General features: G+C 37.2%; 1 protein-coding gene across 5 annotated transcripts in view; it reads right to left on the reverse strand.

The window, feature by feature from the left end:
- Nucleotides 1–9,558: 9,558 nt before the first annotated feature.
- LOC145988676 (uncharacterized) overlaps nucleotides 9,559–27,136 on the reverse strand; it is a 55,965-nt gene continuing 38,387 nt past the window's right edge. For 3 of the 5 annotated variants that reach the window (XM_083123744.1, XM_083123742.1, XM_083123745.1), the window contains exons 4-9: nucleotides 21,899–23,596; nucleotides 20,880–21,001; nucleotides 19,885–20,007; nucleotides 19,568–19,639; nucleotides 14,427–14,542; nucleotides 9,559–12,306 (exon numbers count right to left, since the gene is read on the reverse strand). In XM_083123744.1, coding sequence (XP_082979870.1) covers nucleotides 14,437–14,542; nucleotides 19,568–19,639; nucleotides 19,885–20,007; nucleotides 20,880–21,001; nucleotides 21,899–23,596 — 2,121 coding nt within the window. In that variant the 3' untranslated portion in view covers nucleotides 9,559–12,306; nucleotides 14,427–14,436. Of the gene's footprint in view, nucleotides 12,307–14,356; nucleotides 14,543–19,567; nucleotides 19,640–19,884; nucleotides 20,008–20,879; nucleotides 21,002–21,898; nucleotides 23,597–27,136 lie in introns of all 5 variants that reach the window. The other 2 variants (XR_014441775.1, XM_083123746.1) reach the window with 2 other exon arrangements.

Consider the following 27,136-nt stretch of genomic DNA (forward strand, 5'->3'; position numbering starts at 1 on the left):
CCCATTCAAAGGGTATATGTTTGCAGTTCCAAAATTGCGTAGTTGATTATTGTTAGAAAGTGTGCGGATTTACGTACGTGTGTGTGTGTGTGTGTGTGTGAATAGGTAACTAAGAGGGAACAAATACCGTATATGGAAGTTTTGTGTTGCATTAAAGAAACTTTGAACTTGATAGGAAATGAATAATACATTACTTATGCGATATGACTCAGGCACTTGGCATTTTATAATACGGATATGCAACTTCTTATCCGACAATGGTAATACCCTCCGCAATAACGTAGAAGTAGAGTTATAAACTCTTAACCGGTGTATCTTGAGTTCAACATTCATCGAAGTGGGAGAGGAATGGAGCTGCTTTTGGCCTAATTTGTTTGTAGATCGAGTCTACTTGAAACAAGCTTAGTAGAAATTCTGTAATCTCCGATCGCTTCAAGATTTTTCCTTGAGATGTGCTTTGTTATTAATTTGCTTTGAAGACGGTGTAGAGATTTCAGCATATATGGTTCAACTGTAATAAACTTTTAAATTTTTTTTAAATTTCATCTCGCAGTTATTTATTCATTTCATTAATCATTTTTATCTATTGTCGCCAATATAGTGCATTACAACTAACCTCTTTCTTCATGAAGATTGTCATTTATTGGTCTCATACGATGCTTTCAGATATTCGATAAAGGAAACAATTGTCGTGCCGGTGCAAGCGATTAAGGCTGGTAATTAGATGTAAATTTGACGATTAGCAAAACTCGTAATAAATGCGCACGTATCTACATCGTGAACTCCAATGAATTTCTGTGTCAGTATTCTTCATGGCGTGCTATTAACATCATCAACCTTGAAAACTTTTAAAAATTAAAAACTTTTAGTTTCCACTGATGAAAACACAATATAGCTGTTTAAGTATATGAGATAATACAAAGTATTTTTAGGTTGTTTTCATGTTTATGCCCTTTTTCCAATTTAATTTCTAAAATGTCTATCAAAAGTTATCAGAATGATATATCTTAAGTCCACATTACACTAAGATAGGACAGGTAGATTCTTCAGTTTCAAAGTGGAATCCGGGCTACTATGTTCGACTCGTTAGGTTTCGAACCTGAGATTTATTTATTACGAAACGATACGACAGCCACGGCACAGCCAGGAACATCCATAGCCCGAGTATGAAAAATTAAGTGGTGTATTTATTGGCTTTAACTATCTTCTATTTGAAATTTACAAGTTAGTCTCTGGAAGAAAGATAGGCTATCAGATGATTAAAATCCTTGATCTGAGGAATCGCATTAGTTAAGTTGACATATTATTCTATTGCAAAGACGTCAAGTGACATATTCAAGTACATCGTATATGATGAATGTTTTGTGCTGCGTATGAGTTGTCAGCAAAGAATCAATCGGTCAACTCCCGGAATCAATTATGAGAATTCCTACTGTAAAACATAGAACTGCATATTTAAATGTAACCAGTTGAATTGGAATGGAAATAAAATAATTTATTTACATCTAGCTGTTTTCAATATCGAAAATACATTAAAAGACAACAGTAAAATTACCTACAAGGTGTCAATAAGGTAGCCAAGGCCGTTGCTTCTCGTAGAGTCCGGGTAAATATCGAGGGTGAAAGAAGGGGGGGGGGCATGTTTTCACGTTTCGCCTTTTACTTTATCAGCACATATAAAACCGGTTTATTTACAGTGCTCAATTTAAGGGGAGAAGGAAAGTCCCCTTTCGCATTTTCCCGTTTTGCCTTAAATCTGGAGCTTAGCCACAGAAAACTTTCGTTAAGAGAAATAGGTTGCGTGTTCGTGTGATTGTGAATGTATGCAATTAAATACTTTATTTCTTTGTGGGAGGGTGATACTCGATTAGATTAAACGTTGATGGGACAACAGTGCCACACTTCGAGCTTGAATTTATTCGGGTGAACATTGAATCGGAAGACCCGCTCGTTTGATTACTGTCGGTGAACTATGAACTTAGGAGACACATCAAGAACAGAGTTAGCTCTATTTTATGAATCAACGACTGCTAAAAATAACTTCACGACTTTCTTTTAATAGGCTAGACAGACGATCGAGTTGCTTCCCATATAATAAGACTATGTCTGCGATCATAGGCTCCGACTCCATGGGGCTTGGGGGGGGGGGGGCTAGAGCCACCCCAATGTTAACGACGTGGGAACAGAGCCCTCCAAATAATTTTGCTTAAGAGAATCTAATGTATTATTTTGCTTCTCTTATAAAGTTTACTCTGAATTGTGCCACATGAACTTAACTTTAAATACACATTTGAAATGTTCTAGACCATCAACTTTTGGGGTTGAGACCGCTAAACCATCAACTTTGAGGGGGCTATGACCGGAGACAGCAAAACACATGACTTATTATTATATACTAAGTATATAATTAATATTTACTATTATACATATATTAATCGGAGACATAATTAATTTAGCCAACGACTTGTTAAAGATTGTTTGGGAATCCCCTAAAAGAATGCAAATATTTAGGAATATTATTGATGTTAATGAGAAGGCTGGCCATACTGGACTGCGATCACTTTGTCCTCGTCGGTGGACGTTGAGAGCCTCCAGTATGCAACAGATCTTAAGGAACTACGAAAACCTTCTCAATTTTTTTGAGAAATTTTCTGAAGAAGATTCTACTCACGCAGCATCAAAATGTGCTGGATACCTGGAGACAATGCTTCACTTCAAGACATTTTTCTTTCTCTCCCTCTACTGCCATGTGATGGGTCCAATAGAAGAGGTAAACTGTAAGGTTCAGTTTCCACGCATTGGTGCTACAGAAGTGGAATCAAAACTAAAATACTTGACTGACATCTTTCAAGAAAAGAGAATGGATTTTGAGCAGTTCTGGCTGAAATGCGCAGAGGGCAAACCGAGCCTCGTTGATGAGCCAGAATTGCCCCGGCAACGTCACGTCCCTAAGAGACTTGAAAATCCTGATGCTGCCAAACCTCACAAGTTCTACACTCCAAAATAGTATTATAAATCAACATACACTGACGTGTGTGACACAGCAAAATCATGTGTTAAACAAGGACATGAATCTACAGGACTACAAAAAGTAACAGCCGTAGAGAAAGAATGCATCTCAGCTGTGAACCGTTGCACAACAAACTTTCAGCAAACGCGAGAATTCTTTCGCCAAGATTTGGATGCCGATAGGCTCTCCTTACACATGTCCATGCTTGGTGATATCGGCAAACAGAAGAAATTGATGCTAACTACCAAGCGTGACATAAGGAAGTTTCTTTTGGAAGACAGCACCCTCCAGGAGCTTCTGCCTGAAGTTGCCAAATTCATGACGGTCCTCCGCACTGTACCAGTGACGACAGCCACAGCCGAAAGGTCATTGAGTGCTATTCGCCGACTAAAGACATTTTTGAGATCTACAATGGGGCAGAAGAGACTAAGTAGCTCAGCAGTACTCCATATACATCAAACTGTGCTTGATAATTTGGACCTGAGACCTCTCGTTAATGAGTTCATAAAGAAAGAACTCAGTGCGTAGAGAAACTTTTGCTTTATTTTTAAATCATGTTCATATGTTTTTGTTGTGTATGTCACTTTATATCTTAGTGTACATGCTATATTTTTAATTATTGCAAAATTAAATTTAAAAAGTAAAATATTGTATCAAGAACAAAAAAGTAAAACTATTTTCCTGCGATTTCTGTTAGCATTTATGAAAATAATTAAATAAAACTGTTAAATATTGTAAATATTCGTTATTTTATGGGTACGTCAAAACTAAGGTTATTTGCAACCCGTCACATGTCTGTTGCGGACATTAAAACAGACACATGCCCTCGCCGGGACTCGAACCCGAGACCTCTGGATCAAAGCGAGTTGAGTCGATCACCCAACACGCTCGGCTACCGAGGCCGGCATAAAACTGTTAGGTTGGCCTCTTAATGTAAATACATACTTTTCAATAAAAAATGTTAATTATCTAAAAAACAAGTGAGCAGACACAAAAGACATAAAGAGACTTTGAAACATTTTCTAAACGTTTTTCATGTTACATTTCATTTGAATGAGGAATATAATAGCTGCTTAAAAACTGCTATACGAAGACTAAATTTTTATTTTTAAAAAAGGGAGGGAAAGGTTGCAGTCACATACGTATATGACAATCTATGTTCAAAAGAAGTAGTTTCTCTTCTGAAAAGTTTGAGAAGTCCACTAAAATTATAAGTAAACTCTGTGTCTGCTTCGTAAGAGCTTTTGAGGGCCAAGTCTTTCAAGGCGGCTCTTCATCGAACCACGCGTGGTCAGTAAATACAGAGTCCCTCTGCCGCTCTAATGCCTGTCTCTCATCTATTTCTTTCTAGTAAATCTCAAGTCACTAGCAATGTTTAACCTGGCTTCGATTGGGATAGAACGCAGGATCGCTCACATCAAGGCGAGAGCGCTAACCATTTGGTTAAGCAGGAGACCTGCTTTGCTTCCAGGAAAATTGCAAAGTGTGGAGGAGAATTTTTAAAAAAACAACATAAAACGATTAGAAGTTTACTTCAATAGTCACTATTAAAAATATGTGATCAAGTAAAGTTACAAGGTTCATTTGAACCTTGACACAGCCAGGGCGTTGGCTTTTGGGGGCCGGAGCCTCTTCCCCCCTAAGGTCCAAACGAGAAGTTTACTTTCTTTCAAACAGTTTCCTAAACAGTATTTTTACATATCTGCGTACGTATGTAACTTAATTCTTTAAAACAATATATAAAGCAGAGAAAAATACAAAAGATCATGTACCTAATATTTGGCCACCAGGAGGCCTTCAACATAGAATCCTGGCTGCGCCACGGTATTAAAGTAAAAAAAAAAAAAATCCAATTTCGTAAAGAACTGTTATGAAGATATTCGTTAATTCCCAGAAGCTCCTTCCTTCCCCGGTACAGTCACGGACACTCCTGGGTTGTAACGATCTTATTGGTTTTCAACGGTATAGCTACAACCTGGAGGTGTCTATGACTGTACATATACATCTCGATAATAAAAACTTAGTGGGAAGGCAGTTTGGAGATCATTTTTAGGAGCTACATGATTGGTTGATTGATTGATTTGGTGTTTTAGGTCCACTTTATGTACAGTAAGGCTAATCGGAACTGTACCTACAGTTTAAAGTGGGATCCGATCCATCCACCTCTCGGGTGTTATCATTGGTTGTGTACTATTCTGGATGATTTCTTTCACTAAGGGTCCCGTAGAGTTTACCTGCTCGGAGGCCACAGGAAACTGCTTTATGACACGGACTCAATACATGTACAAAATATAAATATTTACGCTTTAGCACAATGTTAATGCTTCAGTAATTGCAAAAATAATAACAACAACAGTTATCAAGGGTGAAACGCGGAGTTCGGAGTTCATGTTCAAGGGCATTCAAGTTTAGCGATGAAATGTCAGCGTGTGTGGGCGACTGTACGTGTGTGCATAATTTCATGAGATTGGCTTCACATACGGTTTCATGATAAGGATTTCAGTTAAGATTAAGGTGCGTAAAATTGGCGAAACGATAGAGAAATTGCTACAAAAAATTAAGAGTTCTATGGTACGAAAAATATAGTTTCAGAATACATTTTAACTCCCATAACTTCTTAATTATAATTTTCTGTGATCTAAAAATTTGATGTCTTAAAACAATTAATCTCTCCTACGTCCCAGGAGTCTGTGGAGCAACCCTGCGCACAACGGCAGAAAAGGGGAGAAAGCGAGTTGGAGGTGCGAAGCCTAGTAATCTAAATTATCAACTTATTAATTAAACAAATATACGTATGTGTTCTACAAGTTAACAGTTTAGTTCAAGATATACTTGAAAATGAATTCTTGGGAAGATGAAGAACACTTTTGTAGTCATGCTCTTTTCTGATGCTGCATACATATTGTGTGAGGAATACGAGGGTCATTATTTATATTTTGAGCCTTGGCAACACTGATTGAAGTTAGGCGCGATTTGACGTTTGCAGGGAATCGTCTGGCATTATTGACCATAACGTACTTCAAATGTTTTGTCAATAGATTCATTTGTGTTGTTTATGTTGCCTTGGAGATTGCGCGACAACAATAAAATGGAATTAACTCGTGAACATTTTCGTGCGATGATTTCTTACGATTTTCGACGTGGATTATCAAGACAAGAGTGCATCGATCAACTTACTTCCACATTTGGCGATGAAGCCCCATCCTTTGCCACTGTGAAACGCTGGTATAACGAATTTAATCGTGGCCGCCATTCGCTCACCGACGAGATTCGCGAAGGTCGTTCAAAATCAGTTGTTGTTCAAGAAAACATTGATGCTGTGCAAAACCTAATACTGCAAGATCGTCATGTGACATACTGTGAGATTGAGGCAACCATAGGCATTAGTTCCACCAGCATATATAAAATATTACATGATCATTAGAGCCCGGAAGTTTGGCAAAATGCCTCTTTTTATCTACTGCATATATTGATAAAATTTTTCCGGATATACGTTTTTTATGTTGTTTCGAATGTTTTAGAAGCCTTTTCATTTTGCCTATTTGGGACCCCACTGCCTATTTTTAATTATAATGCCTTTTTTTTGCCTTTTTCAATTAAATTTGAACATTTTTTTTTAAAAAAAATGGCTAATAAATTATTTTTCTCCCAAACAACGTTGTTGGCATTTATTTTTCTTCCGTTTATTATGTGAATAATTTTCGCTTTATTTAAGTAATATTGAACTCACGTATGTTTCAACATTGCTGAAGGAGAAAAGTGTGTTTAAAAAAAATAGTATTTCATGCTGAGTTAAGATATTGCCTTTCCGTTAACATGTCCTTGTGAATGATTGACTGCTGAAAACCTGTTGCAGAACACCTGCACAATTACGTCATCACGTCCAGCGTCCGTGTCAGGAGGTTATTGATAAGAAACAGCACTAATGCCCAAGGGCCTTTGCATGGATTCCAAAATCAAGTTCTCTATCTTTATTTTAGTTCTGCACTTTGGAGGGAGAGGATCGTGTAGTTGTCATCATGCCGAAATTTAGTGTGCTATTAAGTGGTAAGTTACATGGTTACGTGCATGAATTTGGTGAAAGCACATTTTTGACAGATGGTACTATTCTTCTCTGCAAGATATGTGAAAAAAAATTCAACCATGAGAAAAAATACTTTATATCTCAGCATGTGTTAACAGCAAAACATAAATCAGCAGTTGCCAAAAAGGTTGGACAAAAGAAGATATCCCTATTTTCAACAGTGGGCATTTCAACCAACAGGCAATCTTAGTTTTCTCTTGAACTGTGCAAAGCTTTCATGGAAGCAGAGATACCTTTCTGGAAAGTGGAAAACAAGTCACTGTGGAAATTCCTGGAGAAATACACTAAAGAAACGGTGCCATCGGAATCTACGCTGCGGAAAACATATTTAAGCATCTGCTACGAAGAAGCTCTGCAAAGAATTCGTGCTGAAGTTGTTGGAAAGAAGGTTTGGATTTAAACAGATGAAAGTACTGATGCTATGGGACGCTGAATAGCCAACGTCATCATATGAACTATGGAACCAACATGCAGAGAATCCTCGTCATTTCTTCTCACGTCAGAACAACTAAAGAGAGCCAATGGTTCGTCAATAGTTCAGTTATTCTCAAATTCCCTACTTCTGCTCTGGCCAGATGGTGTACATCATGATGACATGTTACTTTTTATCAGTGATGCAGCTCCCTATATAAAGAAGGCTGCCATAGCATTGAAAATTCTCTTCCCGAACATGCTTCATATCACATGTGTAGCCCACGCAATGCACAGAATCGCCGAAAAAGTTAGAGTGTTGCACCCAGAAGTGGACAGGTTGATTTCGAACACAAAGAAGATATTTCTGAAATCTCACTCTCGAACCCGAACATTTCAGGAAGTTGCGCCTGAGCTTAGTTTACCTCCGCAACCAGTCTTGACGAGATGGGGAACCTGGATATCAGCAGCTATATATTATGCTAACCACCTTGAAAATATCAGTGAGGTGATCGATGCTCTTCCAGAAAAGTGCAAATGGGTAGTGAGTGCAAATGATAACTTGAAACAATTGAAAACAATTTGTGATATTCTAAAAGGTGAAAATGCTGTTATCGAAATGAGTCCAGCTACATTTGCTTGTTTTATGTATGCTTCATTATCATTTTGCCAGAAATTATAGATAAAAGTAAGTGACTTTCAAATGTGCCTTTTTCAGTTTATTTTGCCTTTTATCCCATTTTTAGTGTATATTTTCCACATTATAAATGCCTTTTTGCCTGCCTATTTTAACGAAAATAAATGCCTGAACTTCCGGGCTCTAATGATCATTTAGCTGTGAGAAAGGTATGTTCTCGTTGGATCCCACACAATTTGACAAAAACTCAAAAAGACGCTCGCGTCAATTGGTGCAAACAAATGCTCAATAAATACAATCGTGGTGCTTCAAAAGACGTATATAAGATTTTAACAGGTGACGAATCATGGATATATGCATATGAGCCGGAACGTAAACAGCAGTCGACTGTATGGGTGTTTCAAGATGAACCCAATCCAACAAAAGTTGTTCGCGCTCGAAGCACATCGAAACAAATGGTCGCCTGTTTTTTCGGGAAAACTGGTCATGTGGCAACTGTGCCTTTAGAGGAACGTAGAACGGTCAACTCTGAATGGTACACAACAATTTGTTTGCCAGAGGTCTTCGGTCAAATACGGAAAACAAACAAACACCGTCGGATCATTCTTCATCAAGACAATGCCAGCTGTCACACATCTCGTCTAACAACCGACTTTATGAACAGTCAAACAATCGAATTGATGGGTCATCCGCCGTACACTCCTGATTTGGCACCCAATGACTTCTTCTTGTTCCCGAATGTCAAGAATAAATTGCATGGACAACGATTTTCGTCGGCGGAAGACGCCGTTGATGCGTTCAAAAACCATATTATGGAGGTGTCTCAAGAAGATTGGAAAAACTGCTTTGACAATGGTTCGAACGAATGCAAAAGTGTATTGACCATAAAGGAGAATACTTCGAAAAACAATAAAGCAGTTTTCAATGCCAAATTCCTGTTTTTTCATTGTTAGGCTCAAAATATAAATAGTGACCCTCGTAAGACACCTGAGTGGTCTATAAAATAAAGTATTATTATACTATTCGATCTGATAAATGAAACCTCAAACTTTGCAGCAAAGAGTAAAAAATCAGTTTCTCTCACCAAAAGAAGAAATTGTAATATTGTACTTTTTAAGGTAGGGTGAAGATTCTCGCTCTACTATCTGCAAAGGGAGGGAAACCCCCTGGGGAAATGTGGCGATACTCACCCCTCTTTTAACAGGGGGAGGTGAAGGTGAGGAAAACTCAGCCCAACGTGGGGAAGGGAATTAATTAAATATATGTGAAATAATAAGTTTAAGAATTTGAGATTTTAATAATCGTACCTTTGTTGTGAGGACGCCTATGTATGACAAGAGCAAACTCACCTAAAAAGTTGAGATTCCATACCTTCTCTCAGTATAGATCATTTGACGAAGTATTTAAAAAAACATGCAGCATTACAAGAAATTTTATTTAAAATAACACATTATTACATAATTTGTAATAGAAACAATAACTGCATTGATCATAAAATATTGATAGCTACATGAATCAAGCACTTATATACAATATTTACAAATGTATATTGGACGGATAGCGAAGGACGGGTATTTATGGACGTTTCAATGTTATGAATGAGAATAGCATTTTGAAACTTACATATCAAGAGTGATATAACATGCAAATGTTATAAATTATACTTGTACAATAAATACAAGTACGTACCATCGACACCTTTGGGAAGAAGAGGAGCGGAGAAAGTAAGTACGTAAAGTATAATGTAAGTCCTCTTTGTTACAAAAGGTATTAATTAAAAATTAAACAGTAATTACTGAAAGAAATTCTATAAAAATGGCATTAGATATTTACTATTTCAATGACTTCTATCCAAGTTGCTGCATACGTAAAAGTATATTAATGATTGTAATTAGACTACGCAGATCAATAATATTCAAATGTTAAGATCTAAATGTACAAATTCTGAATAGCAACAAATTGTCATTTTTATAAAATTTTGCCACTGTTTCTCTGTTCACCTCTTTTAAAAGTCTAACATAGATGGAAAATTTCTTGACTACATACTCGCATCGATCAATCGAATATTGTGCGTGTCATTACTTACCATGCATATTGTTTTGGATAAATTATAGATATTTTGCTAATATTAAGAATTGGGACCAATCCGAGAAAATTAGGCATAAATTAAAAACGAATCCAACACAACATATTTTCATCACACTAGTATATCTACTTCCCAAAGGTAGGTTGTAATACTTTCATAAATTCCAAAGTATAAAATTTATAGCTATCACTTGGATTTTTCATTCACTGCACAAATACATTAAGTTTTCTTTGAAGCACCCTGCGGTATGCGGTTAAAAAGGATGAGGCATGTAAATTCCCTTTCACATAATGTACATGCGCAGTAAAAGCGGGTTCCAGAAGCCTTAAATTTACGCATCTGATATTTTAAATTTTTTTTACTAATATGTCAATATTGCTTGTTGGTGAACAGTTGTCTTGTACACGTAGAAGTAGGGCGTCTGAAACAAACAAACATACATACATACATACATACATACATACATACATACATACATACATAAAACAATAGGTATACTAAAAATGAAATTGGATCTTTGTTTTCGTGTTTCAGAGGAAGAAGCTTTTGAACTTGTATTACATACATAGAAAGCATTTTGATATACCAGTGAATTTATGCCTAATACGTACTAGGACAGACACAAAAGGAAAGATAAAATTGCAATTGTTCAAAGATAGTCGCCTTTAACAAGTTCCAGTTTGTTTCAGTATAATCAGAGACGGACATCGTTATTCTCAATCTCAAAAAATTCCACCAGAGAACATGTCAACTTCATTGATTTTCCTGTAAAGCACCTAACTAACATAATATCACTGTGCTTGAGTACCCCATTATTCAACTCAACCTTACTGAAAATAATCCACTGTCTGTAGGTGCACGATATGAAAACAAAAGTGATTGACTTCGGAACGGTATCAATAAAAACATGAGAAGTTGCAGTGATCATTTACTGTATTGTGTGCAGATGCATCAATTCAGAAGCACCCTATTTAAAAGCTGATCGTATATTTCCTTCATTTGGGTGAATAGAGAGTCTTGACACAGATTCACTTCGTTGTGTGGGTACCAGATGTCAAAAAATGTGCAATGTAAATTTGAAAATAAAACATTGCAAATAATATGTGTGATCGTTTGTGTGTTTGATTAATCTCATTTAGTGGCCCCAAAGTCAAACAGGTTTCATAACTCGAATTTGCATGAACAACTTGTTCTTATTTTGATTGCTAATTGAGTTTCTTTACTGCCACATGTACAGGCACGGACACTTCCGGGTTGTAACGATTCCATTGACTTCCAATGAGATCGTTACAACCCAGCGATGTCCGTGACTGTACAATAAATAACTTTAATAAAAATATAGTCATCATTTTCTAATCTTCTTTAAAATAGTACTAATATTTACCTGTGAATAATTTTTACTCAACTATGATTAAAATACACAAACTATTAAATGATTTAACATTGCATTATTAATTCGATAGCAAATACACCACTGAGTCTCAAGAGAAGAGCACTATCACAGACTGTATTTGTATGACTACAGGCACGTCATTTGTTTCAAAGTGTAGACTAATACGTTTGTTAATTTTTACGGAGATTCGCGACCGCAATTCCATACCTGTTAGTTTACTCTTTATACATACTCGTAAATCAGCTTCTAGCAGAAAAATATACTTTAATGGCTGATTTTAGGCAGACTTTGGCATTTGCACTATAGCCTATTCAGTCCACTGGCCACAAAGTAATCCACAGACATGTGCATGTTCTTGTTTAATTTGATAACATTTTCACTAAGAACCGATAGTTTTAGGAATGGCACACTTTGTACGTTGAGTTAAAAAACAATATCTAGGTATATGTAACTACTCCCCACTTATCTTCATTGTTATGATAGTTATTTTCACACAATGATAAGCAAATACTGAATGAAGCAGAGTAGGTTGATGGTCTCCAACCATTGTAGAACTTTGATGGTTTGTATCACAAGCTGCAGACTGTAATATCACACAAAATCCTCTGCAGGAAATATTAATATTGTATCTTGATTCATATTAGTCGAAGATACTGTGCTTTTCTTCAAAACGATGTTGCGTCGTCTAAAAAAGATTAAACAACTGAATCAACACAGAGCAAGAAATTACAATGTGCATCAATAGCAAAATTTCATGTTCTTTTAATATATATATAATACATTCTTATTGTTACATGAAATATTTCTCCTAAAATTTTAGAGTATTTAATGTCAAATTTCCTACTTTCTGTGGACGCATATGTGCAGAATTAAACATTATTTTAGTGTAATTCCAAAAGCTCCAAATTTTAACAATGTTTTCAGATTAAATGGATATATTACTACTCTTTCTACTGTAAATATTTATATAACTTTGGTAACTTCTGTTAGAAGTTTATTTAAAACTAGATTATTTCTGTAAGATGAAATTGATAAAAACGTATCTTAACCAAAATATGAAATTTTGCAAATCGACGTTCATGAAATCGAAAGATAAGTCAATACAGTAATTTTAATATTTTAATCAAACCTCAAATGAACCATTCAAGAAATTATATAAAGATAGTACTCTTGCGTTGAAGCAACATTACATTCAAAACTTAAGGGCCTCCTCCATGGCGCAGTGGTAGCATCATCGCCTTGTAATCAAGGGGTCCCGGGTTCTATACCCGGTGGAGGCACAAGTGGTACGGATCCCACTTTAAACTGTAGGTCCAGTCCCGATTAGCCTTACTGTGCATAAAGTGGACTTAAAACACCAACTCAAACCAAACATTCAAAACTTAAGTATTTTATATGTGTATTTTTGTCAATTTGTAAATTAACAAGACAAAGTTTGGTTTAAGCTTTTTGCCAACAATTTCGATTTGGTCACTGAAGTGAAGTTATCAGTCTGGCCATGGATGTTATTTGTGAACGTTCCTTCATCAAATTCATCGAATTGTCATCATCGTCACAATTGCCAAAAGTGACAGAAAAGTGACGTAAATCACCGTGAGCGAATTCTGGAGGCCTGTCACACAATACGCACTACGCCAGGAATTTTGGAGCGTATTCGGAACTCAAGGAGACGTCGACTCATGCAAAAAAAAAGTATATTATCATTCATGAATTTTACTGTAACTTCATAATTACTGGCACATATTAACCTATATTAAATAAATTAAAGATATCATCGTAATTCCGAGATAGTTTTAAAGCGATGGAAGAATAAAGTACATGTTAGTGTAGTTGAGGTAAAATGGAGGAAATATGTGTTGGTACACAGTAACTCGCTCGACCGTCTGCTATTGGGCAAAACAAAGTAAATTAACATAGTGGTGATGTATATATGCTGATATTGCACATAGCACAGAAGAGTGATCGACGATATTCAGTGGTTCAGTCAATAGCCGGAACGCCACCCACAAAGGAATAGATACGAGACACTACTACTACTACTACTACTACTACTAATAATAATAATAATAATAATAACAACAACAACAACAATGATTCTGCTGCTGCTGATGATGAATGCTCATAAAAATAAGAGTGGTATTTATTTGTGGTTATTATTATTATTATTTGTTATTGTGTTCATCATAAGAACTACTCTAAATACTGTGGTATGTTCATAAATGATCGTGCATCCGTGAAGGCACACATACGCACATTTCTTTCGCTAAAATAAAATGTTTTTAGTTTTATTGTCAGCTATAAAAAGATGCCGGTATGTCAAACCGCCAGAAAAAAGCACTGATTATTATTATTATTGCCTTGCATCCAAAGTAAAATATAAACCCAAGAACTATCACGTATGTAATTTCAGGGAATTCGCTTCTTGTTTAAGTCTTAAAGTAATAGCACTTACAAAAATATATCATTTTTACATATTAAGGACCGCCCACTGACACGCGACAAATTTAGTACAAGAATTGATATAACAAAAGATGGACTTTTTAATAAATAAAATGAACGATCAATGTCGCAGTACAGGAACTGAGTTCCGACACAAAACCGATTTTCCGGAACGGAGTTCCGTCGCGCCCAGGTAGAGAAAACTTTTTGTACTATTACTGACTAATATAAACTTTACCTAACCTTTGTGGCACCCTTGTGTCTACGAGAGCTGCTACTAATAACAATCTAATTACCGCAAGGCCAAAAATCTAACAAGCTTAATTAGGAAGGACAGTAGAGGAAGAAAGCATCCAGTTGAATTACATTCTGTTCACTAGTACAAGGGCTGCGCACCAGAGAATGTCTTTCTCGTGACGACGCCTCTTCCATCCTGGTCGTAGGCCATGTTGTCGAACCCCCGATACTGTGGTCTTGTGAACCTGAAAGAAGCAACGGAAAGCATTTAGAAAATATAATGTGTTCATCTTCGGATAGACGTTAAATGAATGCTGAAACTTAAGCCAAATTTCACGATGACTGGTATGCCAGTTGGACAGTAACTGGATATGCGACTGGCTTCTGGCGACTGGAAAGAGTTTCCGACAGGTCTCCCTTACCTATCGCACAACACTTTAGCAATCTTTCGTTCTGATGTCAGACAAGGAATGCCTACATTGTTAAGTTACGTTTGGTTCTATTAGCATAAATATACTGTTTTTTTTATTTATGCTACAAGAACTAAACCTAGCTAGCCTAATCTAACAAGTTAGGTATTTAGCCTAAAATTAAAAGCATTCTCCAGTGACGTCAGACCGAAAGATTGCTCAAGTGTTGTGCGATAAGGGAGACCTGTGTCCGACTGCCCATTGCCGTTTACAGAATGCCAGCAACTGCAAACACAGTCGAAAGCTGGCGTTCAGAGTTACAATTCAAAAGACAGTGCGATTTTCCTTTAGTGTTGTGTGAGGAGTTGTTGGAAATATTTCTCGAGGAGAGAAAAAGGAATTATGACCATACGTCCATGACCTGACCTGTATGTGTCTATAAAACTAACCCCAGTTTTATCTCTTTAGTTTGCACTACGAACCGCTGTGACCCAGTCGGTAATGCGTCTAACTACCACACATGGGTATCCGGTTCGATTCCCGGGTTGAATTGAGTCACTTCGGGTGGACATTTATCGACAATGTTTAATTTAATTAAATTTTTGTTATTTAGCGTGCCTCTTTCTGCCACTTTGGGCTAATCGTAACGATGAGGATGAGCGATGATATATTGAAATTAATGAAGGGCACTCACAAAACCTTGACGTCGTAGCGCGCTGTGATAACCACTCTACCACGGAGGTCGGCACCGTCGACAATGTATTCACATAAAGTGGCTTTGGGACTCGCCCAGAATCTATTCAATGGGACATCTTGGGACAAAAAGGACCTGATCACATTACCTCCAATATGGGCGAGATCGAGAATGTGTAGGGCCAAGCAATGAACAGAAGATAGTTTTAACCTTCTTTAACCTTAGTGTACGCTTTTTATAATTTCCAGGATATTTGTAAGCAATTGTTTATTTTTTATTTTGTACTAAGTATGACATATTGGGTGCACCCTGTTCCCAATATGGCCCACTTTTTAGTATTACTTTTTAAATTTCAACTTCTTGCATTCTTCCATGACAGTTGTAAAAAATACTCAGTTAGCCCCTCTAAGTGATAATTTGGTCATTTAAAAAACACTTTGGAATTGCTAAAAATAATGTTCAAAGCTTAGATGGGCCATTTTGGGGCCTCCCACTAAGCGATAGAAAACTGAGCCTATTAAAGTTACGGTTATGTTTTCATGAAACACCTAATCTTTTGTCCTTAGCAAACAAAGCACAACTACTCTAGAGAAAGTAAACTTCCAAACTTGGTCATCGTTGTAATCAGCTGTATGAGTCATGTCCACGACTTCTTGGAGCAATTGTTTGTTGTAACATGACCTTGTGAAGTTCCGGTATCCGAGTATACACACTATCAGTCATAAATATAAGCTTCCATGCCCATTTCATAAACTTGTCACAATTCCCCAAGATAAAACAAGCAATGGGTGCACGTCATTTAACATGATAGTGAAAAAATAAAATATGCTGACCAAGGCAGTAATTTATTTTATTATAAAACATAAACTAAACGTAACGTTTCAACAGCCTAGAAGGTTGTTTATGTTTTATAATAAAATAAATTACTGCCTTGGTCAGAATATTTAGTTTCTCATATCATGGAAACAAGACTTAATGGTGTTATAAAATGATAGTGTCGCCATTAGAGGTGCACGACGTGTGCCTCAAATTTGAAGGGACTGGTTGATACGAGTGAATAAAAACTCGAGAAATGTATTCAACACAATAATGGCAGAATGAATTAAACTAAAGTTATTATTAAATTCGTTCGTTCATTTACATTTTGGAAGTTATGTTACCACGTTTATGAAGTCTTATGTTACCATCTCGCACCTTTAGTTCATTTGTGTTACTGATTTTAAGCTGATGTGTTAATAATGTAAGTTACAAGAGGAAATTCCCTTCTAAAACTGTATTTTTTTATAACAGTCGTTCAAAATAAAAAAGGAGTGATTTGCAGTTTTATACCTAAAGGAGAGGGACGGAGGTGGTCTGACTGCCATGCGGGAGACCCGGGTTCGATTATCGGGTTGGGTGACCTAAGGTCGGAATTTTTCCGGCTTTGTCCCCGCATAAAGCGACTCTGTGGTCCATCCGACATCAAATCAATGGGTACCTGTTGGCAACCCTGGAGGTTAAAGGCTGCCGAAGCGTGGTGCTGATCACATCACCTTCAAAGTGGCTGAATTCGAGAATGTGTGGGGCCGTACAACCACATTCCCTAATTGTGCCTTCATGGCACGGTGCTAGTATATGCACAGGCAACTTGTAGATAGATCCCGAGCGTGTCACTTTAGAAAATTGTGGTCCTTGGTACAACTATAGCATTTATTCAACTTTAATCGCTACAATTCATCTTCTCTGTCTACCTTAACTTGTCTGTTTAAGTACGGAAAGCCTCATTGCTAGAAGAGTTAACACCCTAAATTCTCACAAAAGAAATCCAAGGAAATTTTGAACATGATTTTGACTATCCACGACCACGAGCAATGTTCTACCCATATCTAAATAGTATGAATTCTCGTAAGGTACACAACTGAAGTGCATTCGTGTAGTGTTTGCTTCGGATATAGTACAATAAATTTAGCACCCCAGAAATGAAATGGAAGTTACGCAAGCACCCCTAGGATAGGATTTTCTTGCACGGATTCCAACAACGTAACGCTTCACACTATGCTAGTTCCCGGTTTTTGACGGGGGCCCGCAGCACGAGCCTAGCAGAAGTAGGTTTCCCATTGCCCCATCATACATGAATGACTTATCACCATGAAAGACCAACCGCTAGATCAATAACCCTTTCCTGTACTCAAATAGAAGCAATCGATGACCCATTCCCATTGGCGGCGAAGGTCTGTATTAAGAACCAGGTTGTAAAGTACTATCGAATCCTCGGGCAGTTGAGGATATCAATAACTTAGGCTCTCTAAGAGGCAACAGTCTCGCTAAAATGCATAAAAGTAGAATTGTTCACATCCTATAATGAAAGATACGCACATTCAGTTATTCTACAAGGTCTTTCAGATCAATTACAGTGACCCTGAACTCTGTTCTCAATTAACGGTGTTTAAGTGTTTGAACATAAAAGAAATAATCTACAGCTGATCTTTAACGAAAAGCTCTTTGAAGACAACTAACGATTCAGTTTGACAAGAACAGAATTAAACTTTTACTTGCAGTACAGGTACTGCAAGTAGAAGGTATATGCTACTTTTGAAATTTGAATTGAATTACATATTTAAGTCCAATATATAACGTATTTTAGGCCCTGGGCTGTAAATAATTAAGGCACTGTTTTGGCAATTACTTTCATGCGAAAAAAACAACAACAAAAAAAAAAAAACAAGGATCCCGAGAAAAGTGGATAATGTTCCTGTCATTTATATTAAAAAGAAAAAAATTGAGAAGCAAATTCCTTTCTGACATGCACATGTTCTCTTCTAGCCGACACAATTTTCTTACAGATATAACTCTGACCGTATGTTCCCGAAAAGACCAAAGACCAAAGAATATTACTAAAAGGCACCTCGGTCGAAAGTAACAGAATTTTCATTTCTAAATTGCTTATTTAAAATAAGTTAATGTATAATTCATATATATTATTTATGAAATTAAGCTAAAATTGAAAATGACGAAGGAAACACTAAAAATTAAAGTGGCTTTACAACAATTATTAGAATAAAATTACAGTGGTTTCAAGATGGAACGGAATTTTCCAGTGGGAAAAACTTGATATCCAGCCCGGAATACCCACACCACCGAAAATACAAAGCTTCTTGAAATTGGATAATGTAGGTATTAAGGCTCCGGACTTGTAATCCAGAGATCGTGTGCTGCAGTTCCACTGGGAGGAAATTTTAGCCGACCAAATGAACTTAAAACAACAAGAACATATTTCGCTGTTTCCTTAAAATTTGAAAAACGACAACTCAGACATTATACTTTCAGATCTGTACAGAGTACATCACGAGTCAAAAAAAGATGTGATTCATTTGGTGTTTTAAGTCCACTTGATGCACAGTAAGGCTAATCGGGACTGGACTTACAGTTTAAAGTGGGATCCGAACCACTATGTGCCTCCACCGAGTACAGAACCCGGCACCCATTGATTGCAAGGCGACGACGCTACCACTGCCCCATCGGGGAGGCCCCATTGCCCAAAAAGAGTTAGTACAGACAACAGAGTACTAGATAAGTTGCAAGGTTATGATTATTTACTAATTAATATGATCAGTGGCGGCGATTGGGTTCCAAAACTGTGGGGGGGGGGGGCAAGGCGCTAAAACTGGGGGGGGGAGAACAGTTAACTTTCCCTTGATAAATAATGTTTAGCATAGTGCGGGAGTAAAAGTTGCAAAAATGGGGGGCAACTGTCCCCCCTCCCCCTAATCGCCGCGACTGAATATAATTATAAACTTCTTAATACTTTGAGAAATGACATTTAAGCTGTTAAATATGAATTAGTTTTGTGGTAACAAACCGCAGGTATAATCTTAAAAGATGAGAGCTACTGTATTTGTTAAGTAAAACAGTGATTTACGAATGTAAATCAGTCATATTCACAACAGTTCTACAGTAATAATTCTGTGACGTGAAATATCCACGTATTTAGGGAAAGGGGTTTATGCTAATTGCAATACGAATTTCCACTCGACAGCAATACATCTCATACTGCACGGAAATTTCATAGAAGCTCAACTATTTCACCATAGAGCTTTGAATGGATTAAGATGTAGATATTTTCAGAAAAAAAATTGAAACGTAAATTACGAAAGAGATTGCACACAAGACGCCAGAAAGCTACGAACCTTGGCTCACAATCAGGCTCCAACGCTGCTGAATCGTCGTCCTCCACGTGATCTGCTCTGTACGATGTTTCCCTGTCAAAATAAAAGAAAATATATTGTGAGAATTATTTGAATGCACGGAGTTATGACAAAATATTAATATCGGCATAATGAAACATGCTATAGCAGAAACTACGCAGTGAAGTATAAACGTACGATACAAATGTAAGTGGTCGATTTTCGAACTTTGTATTGCGTTAGCGGTTAGCCGAAAGTGGCGGAAAAGTGGCGCTAAATAATAAAAATTGAAAATACAAATACCATACGTAAACGCTCACCTTCCATTCTGTGTGGACCCGTTGTACTGATGGAATCCCCGGAGTGCTAGTTCTTCTCCGGGCTGTATTGTTGGTCTGCCGCTACGATACGGAGCCACCGGAATTCTTATTCTAGACTGCAACCTGGAAAAAAAGAAAGAAGTTGACAACTTCAACAAAATTCACATTCATTAGTACTTTTCAGAACTGAGAATCTGACGGTAATAATGTAAGACCATTCTAACCGTCGTTAAGAAGGAGAAAGCATCCATTAACTACAATATTCAAAATATTATTTAGTTTTAAAAGTGTTTTCCTTCCTCTTGTACATTCTCTCAGTGTGTTCCATTCAGGTGGCAGAAAGTTTACAATTAAGCCATACTACAATATTTCGGTCCCATGTAAGAAATGTAAGTTTTTATTTCTTGTAGGTATTTCTTTCCTGTCATTAATGTGCTTTTATTCCATTCTTTTCAACAAATGGGTGTCTTTGAATTGTTAATACACCTCCACACATAGAAACCCAGTCTATATAACCATGAGCAGGTTGTTATTAATACGCATGGGACTCAATTTTCGTGAGAACGCACGCGTGAGGCGTGGGGATTCAAAAATATAAATATGAAGTTTATGAAACTTTTGCCTTCACTTTCCACTATAAAGAAAGTATTGTGTCTGCTCATTCAACATACAAACTTAAAGATAAAGTTATGGGAAACAAAATGAACAAATAGCTTCAACAAAAGCTTCAAAGTGAACAAAATATCTATAGATTATTAGGAGGTCATCCCACTCGCCTTATGTCCTTCTAGCGACAAGAGAATTGATAGGCTGACCTTGTTTCAGTTTGTTATTATTGGAAAGAAGACCAAATATACGTAGTATAAACCAGAACTTGTTCATGTCTATGAACTTCTACTACCACGTGCAATAGGTGGTGGTAAGATAAGATTATGCAATTTCCATTGAAATTAATTCGGAAATGGCTAACTACATGTTTAAAATAAGCTACTTACCTACATACTGTTCCTATCAAGTAGAGAAGCAGGAGGAAAAGAACAAGGCACACCGACCCCAAGATCCCTGCCACGAGGTACAGCTGGTGCTGAACGTCCAGCTTCAGAGGTGAGGGGGAAGACTGGAAGCACAATAAAAGTCATTCCGTACCATAAAATAACTCCCAAAGCTAAAAGGCAATATGTATACAACACTAAAGAATTGTCCAAAGAGGTGGTGCCTCTTAAAAAACCTAAATTGTGTAAAATAGCTACCAGGAAATGCTAAAGAAAAAATGTGAATCCACATTTGCAGGAAAATATTGTCCTTGCCAAAGCAGTAGAGGGCAAATTATCAAATTAAATCAAGCACATTACCATTGAGTATTGAGTTGCCCACCTTGGTGAACAAATCAATTAAGTATCTTCCTGTACAAAAAGTGACAGAAGAAGTTTAAAACAGTAACCTGCACTCCATGTTATATCATTTGAATGTTCTTGTCAAATGCTATAAAGGTCATAGAGCTTTAAAGTGCAAGACATTTGCAAGTAAATTTTACGAACGTCACATTTATACCATTTTATTGTTTCCAATTTTAGTGTTTCAAATGTGTTTATCATTCTTAATTTCTACTCTTCTGGATGAAGTAAAAAATATTTATAAAAGCATAGATCAACTGGATCAACAGTTTTTCTCTTGTAATTTCTGATAAGGGTGTATGGAACTAAATAAACAATTCATGGAAGAAATTGGATGATTTCCTGTATGGAAAAAAGTTGTAAAGTTACTCAAGTGATGCTTCACATTTAACGATTCATATTCTTAGTTATTTAGACAAAATACCATAGAGCATTTAAGACATTCGACACTGTCTTATAAAAATATTGTTTTGTTAAAGCAGTTTAATTGACAATGGGTTTCTGTTGAAAGTTTTGATTGTTTTCTACATTTTCTACTCTTTGTATCGCTACAACAGTCACATGAGTACCACTCATCAGAAATAAAGTTTATGTTCTGAGATTTAAGTTACTGAACATACCTCTTGCGCATTGTCTGAAACAATATTTTCGTTCATGGATCCGTCTCCGCTAGCGTTAGCTCTCGTTGTTGGCACTTCCGGAGTCTCCGTGCCCACTGGCTTCGCCACTGAGCCAGAAGTCGACGTATTCAGAATCCCTCCGGACCCTGGCTCTGAGGTGGTTGTACTGGGAACAGAGGTTGAAAGAGTTGCATTGATATGCAAGTTGTTCTGGGTTGATGAGGTGTTTTCCGGTTTGGAGGGGAAGTCATTGAGATCCGGCGTTTCTGTAGTTGAACTGGTAGTTGAGTTCGGCGCACGGCTCGAGGTACTTGCACTGGTCACTATATCGGATGTATTCAATGCTGGATTTTCGGTTATTGGACCGGTGCTAGTATGGTTTATTGATCCGAATGTTGTCACAGGAGTGGAGGTTGCATTTTCACTGTTAGAATTGTTTACACTGGTTGAATAGCTTGGTTCTGTGACAGACACTAGGCTAGATGTGGTGTTGTTGGAATGCTCTGTGGTACTCATCGCTTGTGTTCCACTTGCTAGTCCAGTAGGCTGTCCGTATGTTGTGGGCACACTGGGTGGTGTACTAGATGTATTACTTGCATTGCTCACTTTCGTTGTATTTTCTACCTCGCTGGTCCTACCATCAGGAATGTCAGTAGTGTTTGAGTCTTGTGCTTCCGTAGGTGCGTCATTCATTATGTTTCCTGTGCTCCCAGAGATTTTCAATTCACCCAAAGGACTTGAAGTTCCCTCTTGTTCTTTAGCATTTGGTGTAGCTGGCGATGACCCTTCTACTTGCGACTGGTTTCCCGGTGCAGCGGTGCTGTTTGAAGTTTCTGAAGGGTTAGGGCCGACAGTAGAGGGGCTGGGAATCGACTCTGGTGTGCTAAGTTTTGCAATTGTGGGAGGGGTGGTTGACGCGTCAGTCTGATTCGAAACAGTCCTTTCTGCAGAAGAGTTGGTTTCAGTTGTAGAATTCTCCACTGGTTCCTCCACATTAGTAGAGCCTATCGTTGATGAGCGATTTGGTTCTTCTTCTATGTTAGATTTATCTGATGCACTATGAGGACCGTTCGATGTATCTGAAGTGTTAAAGGATCCATTCGACGATTTCTCATTTGGGTCATGAATCTCTACAGCTGTTGATACTTTTTCGGTTGTGGCGAAATTAGCCGAGAAGGCCGGAGTTGAAGGAGAAGCATTTTCTGACGGTGTCTTTGCTTCGCCGACATCTGTAGATAACGAAGAGTTTGATTGAATTTCTTCTTGTTTCTTTGAAGTATCATCCGAGGCAGGCTTGGCAATTTCGGTGGAGTTTCCATCAGAATGGGTATTATTAGAAGTACCATTTGCTATTTTAACAGCATCTGGAGATGTCGCTGTAACTGTTTCTACACCGCTGGATGAATTTGTAGTTTCGCTGCCGTTTCCGGAAGTATTTGATGAAGCCGGCTGTTCAATAGACTTCTGCGTCGCATCTGAACGTTTCGATGTTTCGCTTGGCTCAATTGCGTTGTCTGCGTCTGAAACTTTATTTGTATCGTTTGCTTCAGCTGCAGGGCTATGGCCTGATGATTCGTCTGTTTTGTTTCCATCGGAAGATGGCACTCTGGGGATCGAAGCAACCCACTCAGATGCAGCCCCTTTCCCTGGGTCCTTACTAGCTTCCGTGGTAGCAGTACCTGTGTCAGGACCACCTTCCTAGAAGAAATAATTACGTGTCTATGTATTTGTGCAAAATTTTAGATATAGGAAGAAAATTTCTTTACACCGAAACTGTAACATATATAGCAAATTAGAAACAAACGGCACAAAAATAATTTAGAAGATATGATCATATGAGAAAGAGGACTATACTATATCACAATTTAGCACAGAATTAAATGTTGTCTAATGCTGTTTCTACGTTCACCTACTTGGAGTGCATTGAGTTACTGATATTGAAAATTCCAGATATAATGAAATGTCCTGTAAGAGTAATGTTTATACTAAACACTACTAATTTGTAATTGTTACAAATACGCAACTGCATTCTTTTAATGATGATATTCTATAGGAAATATATTACATAACACAATATAGGAGTTATGAAATCACATTAATCTATAAATCAAAAGTATGTTCGTTTCACAAGGAACTGTGACTCTACAGAGTGACGCTCTCAATACACTCCACATACATTCAACAAAATTGCCACTTATGACCCTTAATACAAAGGCAAAAGAAGAATTCTTACAAAGATCGTAAGAACTTTTTAAGAAAAGAAAAACATATTACAGAAGCATTAATTACTAAGCAAAATAATAATTTAATTGAAATTCACAACAAAAATATGTTGTGCCATATAACTGAAGATTTTTTTTCAAAAGACATTTTGCCTGAAGAAGGCTACGTGAGATGAGATCTTAACAGTATTAAAAGCGGAAAGTCTTTCAGTACCGGGCAACACTAGAAATCATGGGTTGACGGGCACCAGTATAACTGTGCGATATGGCTTGGGCACACCAGTCTGAATTGAGTTTCGCTAAGTGAGCATTGGAATATTTCGTGTGTATCTCCTGTGTCAAAAGCTATTTTCAAGCTGATATTTCTCATGTTAGATGTATAAGTATACAGGGTGACTGGTAATTAGATGTATTCCCTGAAAGGGGTTAAAGTAGAGACAATTTGCAATAAATTTGACCATATGATACCCCGTCCGAAAATTAGTAGTTTTCGAGATAATAGAGTTTCAATTGTTTTTTTTAAAAAATGACAATTTTCCACATAAAAAGATGAATTGAGAAAAAACTGCTCATTGTATGGAACTTATTTCAGCGTTTTCTGATAGCTAATAAATAAGTGGTTCATTGAAAAAAAGTTTTTCCCAAATAACAATCACATGTAAGTAACGGGTGGGTCTAAACTTACAAGTGATGATAAAAAAATGCACTCTTAGTTTACTTGGCAACGTATTAATAACAAAAATGGTATGACACGAAGCGTACAAATTACGTAAATTACTTCCTTGTGACATCTGCTATCCAACAAGGTACAAATGTTGCTAACATACACATTTGTGTACAAGAAATAATACTTCATTCATCTTCATGTGAATGGAATCAATGAACAATACAATTAAAGAACATTACACGTCTTGCTCAAAGTGGGCACCTCCGTTACGAATGCAGGCACGCAGGTTTTTACGGACATTTGTTCTCTTAACTCGTGATGTGATGGTGTCCTTGATGTGTTGACCAACTGTTAAGATCCTCTCCCTGAGCTCTTCTTGCGAGTTTACCGGTGTCTTGCCATGTGGCTCCAAATGTAAAAGTCGCAAGGCTTCAAATCGGGGGATCGAGCCGGCCAGGGAATCGGACCGCCTCGGCCAATCCATTTCTTTGGGTAATTTTCATCCAGCCACTGTTGCACGCCCAAGCAGAAGTATGGATGGGCGTAATCAACAATCATTTCATCGAGCCATTTTTCCTGCCCAAAATCTTAAATGGCATCACTTATGAACATTTTTTGAGGAACGGGATGGCAATGTTGTTGGAGGATGTGCCTCTAGCTACAAGACGTGATATGATTTATCATCATGATGACTGCCCAGCTCGATCCCTCTATCGATTTGACGCTTTGGAACTTTTACATTTGGAGCCACATGACAAGACACCGGTAAACTCGCAAGAAGAGCTCAGGGAGAGGATCTTAACAGTTGGTCAACACATCAAGGACACCATCACATCACGAGTTAAGAGAACAAATGTCCGTAAAAACCTGCGTGCCTGCATTCGTAACGGAGGTGCCCACTTTGAGCAAGACGTGTAATGTTCTTTAATTGTATTGTTCATTGATTCCATTCACATGAAGATGAATGAAGTATTATTTCTTGTACACAAATGTGTATGTTAGCAACATTTGTACCTTGTTGGATAGCAGATGTCACAAGGAAGTAATTTACGTAATTTGTACGCTTCGTGTCATACCATTTTTGTTATTAATATGTTGCCAAGTAAACTAAGAGTGCATTTTTTTATCATCACTTGTAAGTTTAGACCCACCCGTTACTTACATGTGATTGTTATTTGGGAAAAACTTTTTTTTCAATGAACCACTTATTTGTTAGCTATCAGAAAACGCTGAAATAAGTTCCATACAATGAGCAGTTTTTTCTCAATTCATCTTTTTATGTGGAAAATTGTCATTTTTTAAAAAAACAATTGAAACTCTATTATCTCGAAAACTACTAATTTTCGGACGGGGTATCATATGGTCAAATTTATTGCAAATTGTCTCTACTTTAAACCCTTTCAGGGAATACATCTAATTACCAGTCACCCTGTATACTATACTTTTCTAGACATATGGTGTCTGTGTGTGTGAAAGAGAAAATGGGTGGGTGAATGTGTATTCATTTAGTCCATAATAGCATGTAATGTTAATTGGACATTGTCCATTGTCTGGTGCTCCAATATCCAACTAATCAAGAACCGTTATGGCTAACATTCATAGAAGTATTTACTCTTAATAGCTGTTGACATATACACGATAGTATCTGCAAGTAATGTAGACTACCCTCCCAAGCAAACCTAATTATAATACACAGGTAATTTTCATATCTTCCACTGCGTGGCTATCGGTACAATCTTGCCAGAAGCCTTCTTATCTTATCAGCGGCGAAAATAATACACTTTTATCTAAGAAATTGCTATTGTATGAGGCAAAACTGGTCGGTATACTTCAATAAAAGGGAGATGAACACACAATGTAATGATCTCTGTATTTGCAACCGCACGTAAAAAAGGAAACTCATTTTCCCATCTGAACTGCAATGAAAATGTCATTGTGTTGTCGGCTTGTGCATTAAAATTTGTTACGGTAGTTATGCCACAGCTATCCATGTGATGTTGTCTGAACTAGCGCAGATATAATTCATGTTTCCCCTTGGAAGTCCGCTGATCAATAGCTTCATGAAGAACACACAACATAGAAATCGACAAAAGCACTAAGAAACTACAATTAGAGAATTGAGCAACACAATATAACAACCAAAATCTCCTGATACGAGTCTTGGATGAATCTTCATGCACAAAGTTCATCACCATTCACTCTCGTCCTTGCAATTAGACAAGAGCGCGGAAAAGTAATGTAAAATAACAAAAATACACATATACACAAATTAACATTCTGCGCAATGTATTAGTATTACTGCATAAAGACCCTTTAACAAGTGGCCACGGAGCGATGTCACCGAGTGAA

Source organism: Lepisma saccharinum, chromosome 6 (genome assembly GCF_977018435.1).
Source record: "Lepisma saccharinum chromosome 6, izLepSacc3.1, whole genome shotgun sequence".
Lineage (NCBI taxonomy): Eukaryota > Metazoa > Arthropoda > Insecta > Zygentoma > Lepismatidae > Lepisma > Lepisma saccharinum.